This window comes from Montipora foliosa, chromosome 6, assembly GCF_036669935.1.
Source record: "Montipora foliosa isolate CH-2021 chromosome 6, ASM3666993v2, whole genome shotgun sequence".
Taxonomy (NCBI): domain Eukaryota; kingdom Metazoa; phylum Cnidaria; class Anthozoa; order Scleractinia; family Acroporidae; genus Montipora; species Montipora foliosa.
In genome coordinates, this window is record NC_090874.1 from 34,742,469 (window position 1) to 34,754,968 (window position 12,500).

Here is a 12,500-nt window from a genome sequence, read left to right on the forward strand (position 1 = left end):
TATGGACAAAATCTAGTGTAACCTAATACGGTGTCATAATTGGCCGAAGCGAAAAATACCATGGGATTAATTAGTTGTCTGTATCACTTTATTTATATCATTGTAACTAAACACGTTTGTTGTTTAGAGTGTTTCAATAAAGCCCTTTAATACCATAATACTCTTTGTTTGTCCCCCCAAATTTTAAATAGGCCCAAGAGAAAAAGGAAACAATGCTTATGCAAAAGCATGGGGGGACCAACAAAGAGTATTATGGTTTTTTTCCGACTCGGCTGATATTAAGCGCATTTTTTCAAGTCATGTTATTTCGCATGGTACGATGACAGAGCTGTTATTGTGTTGTTGTTGTAGGGAAATAAAAGAACTGAAATTAAGTATGTCTTCCATGTTTTCTCTCCTGTAGGTACATTATCCACAACGGGTCATTCCACGAACTTTGTTCTACCGGTGGAGGTACCCAGCAGCCAACCGCAGCGACACTGGATCAAGAGAGGCGTGGCTCTTATGTGCGCTTTGAATTATTAAACTCCCATGCTAGCTTTGACTTCTGTGAAAGCCTTCACTTAGCAGTACAGAAAACAAAGCCTGGCCACTCTGGTTTTGTATTGCATCTCTATAAGTTAGACATGCATCGTTGTCAAATACTTAAGGATGTGAGAGACTTCATTAGAACGTTTGGAACTCATTCATCTTGGATTAACGTCGAGTCGTGTTACAATGTGAGCTTGTAAATTTTGAGTGGACGCAATGATTTTGGACTACCATTCACCAATATTCCTTGTTTCATTGTTATTCTTGTGTGCCCCATTTCTAGTGTTCGGTTGCTTTTTCAACTTGAACAAATTATGTAAATATTACGCCTTGCACTGATTGCATCATTGTAAATTATTTTTTAAAAATTAAAACTACAGTTACCTACAATTAGAGCTTTTTTTTCGTTGAAGCCTTGTCCGGTTAAAATGGAGAGATGTTCCGCAGCTATTAACATGCGGCAATTAAGGACTGTGCCTACTACTGTTATTGCGCATACGTTCTGCGCATCTCGAGATAGTCGGATTTCCTATCGGTGATGCTTACTAATACAGGGATATTTTTGCGCGGTTTAAAATTCTGCAGAGAAAGTAGATCTTAGTAAGTATTATTGGTATCCAAAAAGAAAATTGTGGGCAACCATGCACTTTTCAGAGATAATTAAGCTTCAATTTGAGAAAGAACGTCATACATGACTTTGTATTTTAAAGCTTTTTACGAATATTGTTACTGAATTATCTTTGAAAAATCCGCTGGTTACCCCAATTTTCTTTTTCGATTTCAACAACACTTGTTACGATCTACATTTCCCGAATAATCATAAACTGGGGCAAAAATACCTTAGGCACCGTACTTAATTACAGTGGAAATATTTCTCTCTTAAAGAACGCTTTCATTAATTAAATTTTTACCGTGACGAATACTCCGATCATATAGAAACACTTTTATAGCCCAATTTAACTCAAGTCTACAACGCAGCGGCGAGTCCATTCTAGGGGTAGGGGTTGTGGGCTAATCTTTGCCTTGCTTGTTGAGAAAAAAAAGTTCGCATGCGAGCAGGAAATTGAAATAACATACTCCCTTAAGCGTTGTAACATGACGTGCATTTGGGAAAACAGGATGTACAAGGAAATAAGGTCTAAGCCAATTTGTGAAACTTTGAAAATATATTGCACAGTAATGGGTGAAAAATAAAACATTAAAACCAATTGCAACGGGAGAAAGGAAAGTACGAAACGGTCGCTATTTACAAACGAAACATGTACAAAACAAATGCAAAAAGCAAGATGAAGACGGATTCGTTGTTACCATGTAAAGCAGGCGCCTGCTAAGTCTAATCAAATCACAAATACAAGGCATCAAGTGACACTCAGACTCATGATAGGAAAATAGGAAAGACGGTGTCCAAAAAGTAGGAAAAAATAGGAAGCTTTCCTTGAATTTTGTCCCCTAAACAAAGCCAACAACAGCTCAGTCTGTTCCACAACCCAGTGTCTTACTTAATATCTAAAAGAAAAGATGGTACACATCCTTCATAAAAGGAAGTGCAAAATTGTCCTAATTTGTATTTCGGTCGCCATATTGGGAGGGTGGATGTCGGAAAATCTGGGACGAGTGGGGAAAGAACCGCCTGCCCGAAAGCACATGATTTCTCAGGACAAAAGTCAAATCCCATCCACCAGCTGATGGGGTCTAGTAGGTGTCAAATGAACAATAAGGTATTATTTGATGGTCAGAGTTCGTCACGCAAGAGAAACCACAGATGTGAAGCGGGCGATAAGTAGAGCGTTGTCTTTTCTAAATTCGAGAGGAAAAACGGTTATCAGTTGAAGCCAGAACAGGAAAGCGCTCCGATAAATCTGCTAAGGGGAGAAGATTTTCTAGCAGTTTTACCTACAGGCTTCGGGAAAAGCGTGATTTTCGCCGTGTTTGTACAGTCAGCGAGAGGGGTTTACACCAAGTACTACCCAGCGAGAGAGTTGAACCGCACCGGGCTGCCATGCGGGAGGTCGCGAGTTCGTCTCCGGCCGGACCAACACTCAGGGTCTTAAGATAACTGAGGAGAAAGTGCTGCCTTTGTAATAACATCCGCAAATGATTAGACTTTCAAGTCTTCTCGGATAAGGGCTATAAACCGTAGGCCCCGTCTCATAACTATCTTTCATGTTCATAAGTGCCCTGTGGGACGTTAAAGAACCCACGCTCTATTCGAGAAGAGTAAAAAAAAAGTCAATTTATTTAACGTCGGTAGTTCCTTCAGTTACGAAACTGGTATCAATGGAAGCCCACGGTGCACCTTTTACCCCCCTCCCTCTGACAGTGCTCCGTTTCACAGATATTTAAAGCTATTAGCTACACGGATCAGAGGAAAGTGGAAACAGACGTTGAAGTCACCGAGGATCGAAGTGGGGACCCCTCGCTCCGAAACCCGCGCACTAGCCAACGGAGCACTGTTATTTTCAAGGAGTAGATTTAAATCCAAAAAGGGAGTTTAAAATTCACTCCGGTAATCCTTACTCCGTTACTACTTTCCATCAGTAGGGCTAACGCTCACATGGTTCATATGGGATTGAAATCTAGCACTTCACATTACACTCTATTCAGTTAATTCTGTTTAAAATATAAGTGCTACACGGCCAACGTTTGTATAAAACGTAACCTTTCCTTATCCTTAAAAGTAATTAAAGAGAATAATGATTAGTATCACCCCTTCCAAAATTAAGATCATTCTACAATATTCTAACAAAATAGGAAGAGAGCACAAATCTAATACATCCCTAATCCTGAGAAACAAAAGACACCAGCCACCAATTTTGGTGTACCAAATAAATGGAACCACATGTAATACCGGTACTTGCATGAGATTATATCTGTAACATTGTTCTTGATTCATTGAGTAACTCAGGTAACTATCAAATTAATTTTGTCATAATGATAAAAGTACACATATAGTGGTGGAACTCATGGAACAAATCTTGAAAATATATTGCCAGATGCTTTCTTTGTCTTCAACACTTTTCCAAAAAAAATTATGTGTGATGAGGTATTTAGAATTATCTCATTTAACAGTACCGGTATTTCAAACTTTAAACTGAAAGCAGATATTGGGTGAGACAATGGATAAATGAAACTGCAGCATCATCTTCCGCTAATCGCTAGGCATTACTAGTCTATACGTACACAGGCCTGTAACTCAGACAGTGCTTTATAATTATTTTATTGCAGTGACTGTCAAGAATTAGTTGTTAAAGTGTAATTTATGTGAGTTACCGTATTTATTCACTTATAAGGCGCACCATTTTTCACGAGAAAATATGCTTGTTCGATGAAAATCTGCTTAAAACTCGGGGTGCGTCTTATAACCGAGTATTTTCGCGCAACGAAATATAACTTTTCCAAATTTCCCTAAAAATGAATGCTAAACTGAAATAAATATGTAAATAAATACCAAATATTTGAAAATATCTATATGCATCACTTGTTTAAAAGCAACAATCAGCTTCTAAGACTTTCAGACTTTCAGCTGTTTGACTGCATTACTGGTTTTTTACAGAAACATGCCTCAAAGGAATTTTTTCATTGCACCAACCTTTTCCTTTACCTGAGGGTTTTCTCCAACTCCTCTTCCATAGATGATACATGTAGGGGTATGTGCTGTATGTTGCAAGAAGAAGGCACCTTCTTGCCTAGCCTCAGCACTTTCTGTAACCAACTCTCTGTCCAAACTTCCCAGCAATCTTTTAATGAACCAATTCCCAGCTGTACCCACCTCCAATTTGAACTGTTAATCAACAAATAAATATAGTGAAAAGTTTCAGTTTTCTTGGAAAAAATAATTCATAATCTCAGTCACATTTCCAAACAAAAATGATGACCGCTACTTACAGATAAAAGGTGTCATAAGAATTTCATCCAAATAAGAACACTCAATATCACGTCTCAAAAAAAAATGCTGGTACATGTAATAATGAAGCTGATCATTTCTAACGTGTATGACAACTGCAGACTGCCTACAAATAGCGATTGTAAACAGTATTTAAGTCTAAGCACCCATAGTCTGCGTAGCAAGCGTTCCTCTTCAAAAGAAGAGCTCCCAAACGATTTTCCACAAACTGGCCGCGCGAAAGTTGGGGCAAGAGACTGAGGGAACGCTTGCAAGAAGACCCCCTATTTTTGAAAAACCCGTTCGCCCACGAACTGGGGCTTCTGATTGGTGCGGCGCAGTCACAGTGATTGACAGGTGATAAATTTTCGAGCAAAATGTTACTTGTTAGTTCTAGCGTGACAAAGACAATGGCGGAAGATGTGGAAGGTTTTGAACCGTGTGTTGAAGCTGAGCGAATCGGTTCTCGGTTTTGCATTGAAAATGGAACAAGAACTGTCAATGCGCCACCTTTTTAACTGTATAGATGTAATGTCCGTTTTGCCAACAGGATTCGAAAAAAGCTTAATTTTTCAGATGTTTGTCATGATTTGCGGAGTTCGAAATTAAAGAAACGAAAAACAAACTTCTCGAGTATCATCTTGATTTCTCCATTACAAAGCATCATACGCAATCAAGTAAGTGGTTTAGGTAAATTCCATGGGAATGACAGCCTGTGATTTAATTAAAAATCTGGACTGCTTGGACGATATCCATCGCGGGAAATTCAAGATTTGTTCTTTAACAAAACTTTGGCAGCGGTTATTGTCAAGGAAAAGTTTGGCTTGGTCTGAAGTAAGCTTTCCGTTCGCTTGTAAAAGATGCTTCATATTTACGCAGGAATAATTAATAACATGCCTGCGAACCACCAGAGTACATATCAAGGAAATAAACTGTATGGTATTTGTCAAATTCTCCGCTTACCTTGCCCAATATAAGCTTCAGTACTATATCATGAATTGAGCCCGACAAGATGAAGACAATTACGCAGCTGTCCTGCTAATTAAATCTTCTCTCACTGTGAGAAGAAAGCGGCTCCTTTTCACAGTCGTGCGATTTTTTTGAGCATTTTTTTTCTTGCTATTTCATCTACGATTTTGTGACGATTTGACCAAAAACGTACCATGGATTATCAAACAAGCGGGGGGGATATCCTGTAATTTCCAGGAGATTTAGATCGATTCGTTTCGTCAACCACTTTGCACCAAGAAATTGCAAGCAAGTCGCACTGAAATCGCCGCTAATTAAAAATCGCAACTGAAACCTCTTTGAATGGTTTCATGGTCTGCTTTGGTGGAGTTTTGCACAGAGCGGCCTTACCACCCATCGAACTCTGTACGAGTTATGTTCCTAAATTTCGTATTTTACGAGCACACGGGTTTCTTACACGTTCTAAAAATTGGCTGTTGTTTTCGATGGTTTAAACAAATTCTCGGAAGAAACATAACCAGTCTTACCCGGCTGAAAAGCTGCCGTTACAAATTTAACTTTAAAATCACACTGACAAATTCTTGATCGCTCGCTGTCTCCTCAGTGCTTCGGTTTGTTTTGACGGAAGTCAACATGTGTAAAAAACAAGGTTTTCTGTTATTGGCTAATTTGTTAATAAGACGTCAATCAGCGCGTGTCAAAAAAAGGTGGGCGTTTTTCAAAAATAGGGGGTCTTCTTGCTAGCGTTCCCTTAGTCTCTTGCCCCAACTTTCGCGCGGCCAGTTTGTGGAAAATCGTTTGGGAGCTCTTCTTTCGAACAGGAATGCTTGCTACGCAGGCTAAAGCACCCATTTTAAATAAAACGTTTAGCTTTCAATAACTGTGAGTTACGGTTAGTTTGGGGTCTGCACTCTGCAAGTGTCAGACACTGTCACTTCTGTTATAACGTAAGTGTTTGAAGATCTCATGCAGGCATTAACATACTATTTGCATTGAGTACAATAGACTAAATGACAGCTGAAGCTTTCTGCTTTCTGTCGTCATTTAATTTGCGGTGAGAGCACTCTAATACCAAATCATTTGCTTAACCATTTGATCTAAAGCTTCATTTCTCTTGTGAAATACATACCAATTTGTTAAAGCACTTAAGCCAAATTAAATATGCATGTAAAAGGTTTGAATTCTACATAAGCTTACATTAAATTGTCATAAGACCCGATTCAGACGCCATACTTTTCATGAGCCGAACTTAATACATGAAAAGTTCGACGTTTGAATTTTAGCAATGTATGTATGTATGTATGTATGTATGTATGTATGTATGTATGTATGTATGTATGTATGTTCGCATCTCCATTCCGAAGGTAACACAAGGAAACCACAGATGTTTAAGAAATTAAAGCAGAATAATATCATAACAGCGTAGTCTTACACTGCTCCTCTATGCCCAACCTTCCTCTGTGCCCACTATTCCTCTGTGCCTACTGTTCCTCTGTGCCCACTGTTCCTCTTTGACTACTGTTCCTTTGTGCCTACTGTTCCTCTGTGCCTACTGTTCCTCTGTTCCTCTGTGCCTACTGTTCCTCTGTGCCTACTGTACCTCTGTTCCTATGTGCCCACTGTTCCTCTGTGCCTACTGTTCCTCTGTGCCTACTGTTCCTCTGTGCCTACTGTACCTCTGTTCCTCTGTGCCTACTGTTCCTTTGTGCTGTTCCTCTGTGCCCACTGTTCCTCGGTGCCCACTGTGCCTACTGGGCCTACTGTTCCTCTGTGCCCACTGTTCCTCTAGGACCGGTCTTCACTAGTAAGTGACGTCACTGGTGCGTCTTACACCGCACATAAATCGGAATTCGGCTTTAGCATGGCCGTGGATCGGCTTTGATTTCAGACGTCGAACGTTTCATGTGCCGAACTTCATGATCATGCATAAACCATGTTTTACCTTCTACATGAAAATCGCTGACAAAACCAATTGGTTTTCTTGGTAATGGCTTTGGAACTGCTGTGGAGGGGCCAGTTAAGTTCGACTTCTGAATCAACAGGCGTACTTTTGTTAATTTGTGTCGGTCGAAGAAGTACGCAGTGTCTGAATCGGGCCTAAGGCATCAAATATTATCTGCTCATGGTTCAGTTAACGCTTACCGTTTTGCTTGAGTTGTTGTAAGCATTTCCTTGCTTTGGATCAGCATTTAAAGAGTAAACAAACGAGAAATTCGTCAGCACAAATTGTGATCGTTGATTCAAACTTGAGTTAAACCGCCGAAAGACCCTCCGAAAGTCCCTCCGAAATCCCGTCGAGCTGCACCGGTGACTGCTGACCAAAACGGCTCACTAGTTTCCAGTCTGTTCTCTACTGTGTTATCCAAGATCGCGGAGGATAACGACTTTAATTACCGGGTCGTCCAATTAAAAACGAAAAAACCAGCAAGATTCAGAGCGGCTCATCGTATTAACCCTCACTAAAATGTGGAAAGATACCGGCCTTTATTAACAGGATTTTAATCTTGTAAAACTGTTGACTTGAAGGGGAGTATACTCTACTCTTAACCCTTTCAGCCCCGTGGGGTTCCCCATTGACGAGTAAAATCGTCTCGCGTTAGACAGAGTAAAATCTATAAGTGGCACTATTGGGAGTTAAAGCTTTAATGGAGACATAATTTTTGAGTGAATCCAGCTGTTGTTAACCCTTTCAGCCCCGTGGGGTTCCCCATTGACGAGTAAAATCGTCTCGCGTTAGACAGAGTAAAATCTATAAGTGGCACTATTGGGAGTTAAAGGGTTAATGGGGACATAGTTTTTGAGTGAATCCAGCTGTTGTTAACCCTTTCAGCCCCCTGGGGTTCCCTATTGACGAGTAAAATCGTCTGGCGTTAGACAGAGTAAAATCTATAAGTGGCACTATTGGGAGTTAAAGGATTAATTAGTGGAGTACTAAATAAGAGGTGTACATTTTATTGCGTTTAGGTTTACTCCACTTTTTCACTCCAACTCCTTGAAAACAAAGAATTAATCGGTGGATTTCACAAAAATAAAACAACCCCAATTCCACATCTTAGGCTGGCTAAACTTAAATTTACCCTACAAAAATACATATATAGGAGTAAAATCCTCTTCTACTTTTTTTCTCAGAAAGTAGAATTAGTAAGTGGGGTAGACTTTACTCAGTATCCCGATAAATAGGAGTAAAATTAACTCCAGCATATTATATTACTCTGTAGGGAGAGTAAAATGTACTCCAGCAAAGTCATTGCCTTTGAATATTAACTAGTACTGAGTAAAAATTACTGTTAGTGGGTGTTAAATTTACTCCTCTTTGGAGTACATTTTACTCCGCTTTATTTTACTCCACTTTTTCATTCCCGCACTGGAGTGAAATTAACTCTTTGAAAATAACAGTGAGCTACAAATGTTGATTTTTGAGGAGAGGGGAAAACCAGAGTACCCCCAGGGAAAAACCTCTCGGAGCAGAGTAGAGAACCAACAAACTCAGCCCACATATGACGTAGAATCCGGGAATCGATCCCGGGCCACATTGGTGGAAGGCGAATGCTCTCACCAGAGCCCAGAGTAGGGGATGAAGTTCCCGGTGTTGTGGCTGTCCTTCGTGAGTGTATGGGTGGGTGGGTATAGCAGTTCCAAATCAGCTGTATAGCTGCCAAAACGTAGATAACAAACAAACAAACAAACAAACAAACAGACCAGTTTCTGTGTCATATGATCTCATTTGCCAGTTCAAAAGCATTCTATTGGACCTAATTGCAGAGCTCGAGGTTTTATGCTCGGCAGCCGAACTTACGCCTGAGATAACTGAATAGAGGGTAAAGTTTTTCTCTGTCCTTGTATGGGCCCATTTCCATCAGTAGGGCTAACATGGTTCATGTGGGATAGAAATCTAGCACTTCACATTACTCTCTATTCAGTTAACTCTGTTTAAAATATAAGTGCTACACAGCCAACGTTTGTATAAACGTAACCTTTCCTTACCACTGAGAGTTTACCAAAGATTATTGAGGACACTCCTTTTTTCGTTTTTCTTTGGCGGAAGGTTGAAAGCCGATACAACGTAGTGTACTATATTTCGGCTGGCCAAACCAGCCTTATACTAAGGTACAATGACAGTTTACATTGCATTGCTTCTATGTAAATGTATATACATGTAGTAAGTGGATGTAGACGTAATACTGGCAAAAAAAATGTAATAAAATATGGTAGTTACAACTAATTTGAATTCAAATACTGAGAGTAACGGAAAAAGAACAGAAGAAACTTAAATCTATTATGTTTTTTTGCGTATATTAATCCGTTGGCATCAATTTTCCTGCCTTTTGAAATTAAAAGAAAGCTTCCTTAGCCTTGCGGATTTTATTGGAAAATACTCTTTTGCCGGATAGAAATTAATTGCCGATCTGATCCAACGTACAACGACAGGTTGTTCACGCTTGCTTGAACACTGTTTTGTCGCTGCTCGAAGTTGTCCTCACGGATTTTTCAAACTTTCCGTATTGAGCAAGACATCGGAATGGGCATAACCTATATTTCTCGTTTGCAGCAGTTTCAGCCGGTTTGCTTACATGTTTTGCCTCTTTTTTCAGACGGACGACTGCTCAATTAATCTCCCCACAGAGGCCAAACAAAGTTATTCCGTAAGCTTCGTCCACGTTTTTACCAGAATTTCGGACGGCGGGTCTAATCTGCGACCTGCGACCTGCAGATTAGACCCGCCGAATTTCGGAACGTGATCACCATTTTCCCGGAAAAAAATTACCCACTTCAAGGCGACAAATCTCGCTTCGAAAGAGCTGAAAGAACTTTCTTTCGACAAATTGGCTAACATTTCGACCAACCAGTTGATTTGAAAGGCTGTACCATTTTTCCCCGGGTGAGAGAGTTAATCCATAAATCCTATAGAACGAAAAATGGTTCCGTGTCCCAGCACTAACCGCCACTGTCGATGCGCGCAAACGAACTGAAATAGATTTGTGTTCCCCACAAAATTTATCTCGCCCCTACATATGGTCATTCAATTTCTAACTACTTTTTTCTGCTTAACGTAAGTTCACAGTACAATCTGATCGATCCTGAATGCTTAAACACTTTTCTGAATACGAAACACCTTTTGTGTTATGTTTTTAGCCTTTGTTGACGGATATCTACACCGTCAGGAGACGTCCAGCCGAGAATTCCTGAGTCGGCTTAAGCTCCTCACAAATGGCAGACGAAGTAAGGACGCCATCAGATCATGAATCTATTACTGTGAGTGTAAACCTTTCTTTTTTTGACGAATTTAATAAAAGGTTTCACTTTAAAATAAACATTGCATTAATAATGGAAAAACAGAAACGTCGCGAACAATTGGACATATCTAACCAATTAAGAAATACTGATCCCACAGCATCTCATATTTGTTCGCATGTTGCGTTCAAAGGGCATCAATGTACCAGTTGCTCTGATGTTACAGTTCTAACGAGGCTAAAAGAGAGACTGGCTAGGGGAGGTCGGGTAGACAACGTGCAGAGTACAATACCAACTCTACGGTTCTAACTATAGTCTTGCATGCTTCAAGGTAATGATTCGTCTTGTATGCTTCGTGGAAGTAAAATCCTCTTAAAAGCTCTCCGAAAGTTTGGTAAACGCCAAGCGTACAAAAATGGATTCAGCGCAGAGGACAACAAAACGAAGATGAATTGAAGATCCCTCAAAACATGGATAGTAATGCAGTCACAAGACAAACAGAGATTCATTATGTAAATCATAACACAGGATGGAGTATAGCAGAAAAGGAAGATCCCCAACATCATCATAAGTGCCTGCGTTAAATTCTTCTCCCTGGAAGCCGCTCTGAGTCTTGCACGATTCTCCTCTGATTGTGAGCTCTGTCGTATTGTTTCCACTTCCGAAACCTGCGCTCGCATGCCTCGCAAAACCCGAGCGTATGTGAAAAGAAAAATGATTAAAGTCAAAGCTACAGCAGTGTTTGCAAACACAAAGGTATACCTCAAATAGCCAACTTTGAAGTAAACAAACGGCAATGAGCAAGATACAAACCAAATGGAACCTGTGATGAAAATGGCACGTTTAGTGCCGAACCTTGCTCGATATCGTAAAGGGTAGCTTATGGCTGTATAGCGATCCGCTGTCAAAGCAGCGAGGTTCAAAACTGACGCGGTGCAGGAGATAAAGTAAGACATGTGGATCAACCAAACAAATTGACCAATATCAAGAGAAAGGCCCTCGCGAAAGTGAATCAACACAGATATCGGCTCAGTTATCACGCCCACAATCAAGTCTGATACGGCCAGATTCACAACGAAGAAGGTGAAAGGCGTCTTGAGACTTTTATGAGGATCCTTGAAGACAGCAAAGCAGACTAAAAAGTTGCCTGGAATTGTCATTAGGGCAAGGAGCAGAGACAAACTTGCCGTTATGAAGGAAAGAGGTACTGGCGCTCGTACGCTGGCACATGAACTTTCAACACCAGCCATCCTTCGATAACCACTTTGGACCTTGCTGAATTATTGTCTTCCTTCCGATTCCAAAGAAAGAGACCAGATGCTTCAACCAGAAAGTAATTACCAGTACGTCAGTATAAAACAAGAAGCTCGTCGATGTGGTTTTTCCTCAAATTGTTAGGCCTAGCAGGGCTTCGACGTCGTATCTGCAGCTGCTTAAACACGGAAGTAGTATAGTAGTTGGGGGTACTAGCGCATTAATATGAAATTTGAATAAAACGAAGTTCAAATACAATTTTAACAAAGCGCAAAAATAACCAACTTGAAAACAACAAGAAATTAATTAATATGCATAAACATTTTGCGTTGAAGCTAATAAAAAAATAATTCCATATTCTTTTTCAAAAATAGAGTGTGTTTAAATATTCACATAATCAATCAAGTGGAACATGAAAAGCAAGCTTGAGCCGGCGTGAGATCGAAGTTTTCAACCCGCAGGCGTGAGAGTTGGCAGGTATACAATTGTGAAGATTTTCAGTGAAACTTTTCAAATTTGTGAAATCATTTTGCGAAGTTGTATGCATGAAGTGTGTTTAAATATTCGCATAAGTAAATAAAGCAGGAAATTGTGGTGTCTATCCGATTAAAGGACAAGAACTCGTGTTCAT

General features: G+C 40.0%; 2 protein-coding genes across 2 annotated transcripts in view; one reads left to right on the forward strand and one right to left on the reverse strand.

Annotated features, from left to right (window-relative positions):
* Nucleotides 1-921, forward strand: part of LOC138007203 (dynein axonemal heavy chain 1-like) — a 103,617-nt gene extending 102,696 nt beyond the window's left edge. The window contains exon 79 of the mRNA XM_068853982.1: nt 404-921. Coding sequence (XP_068710083.1) covers nt 404-525 — 122 coding nt within the window. The 3' untranslated portion in view covers nt 526-921. The remainder of the gene's footprint in view (nt 1-403) is intronic.
* Nucleotides 922-10,816: 9,895 nt separating this feature from the next.
* Nucleotides 10,817-12,041, reverse strand: LOC138009016 (D(1B) dopamine receptor-like). Its single transcript, XM_068856314.1, has one exon. It carries the CDS (start codon nt 11,863-11,865, stop codon nt 10,942-10,944), a length of 924 nt encoding a protein of 307 aa, XP_068712415.1. The 5' UTR covers nt 11,866-12,041; the 3' UTR covers nt 10,817-10,941.
* Nucleotides 12,042-12,500: the final 459 nt, after the last annotated feature.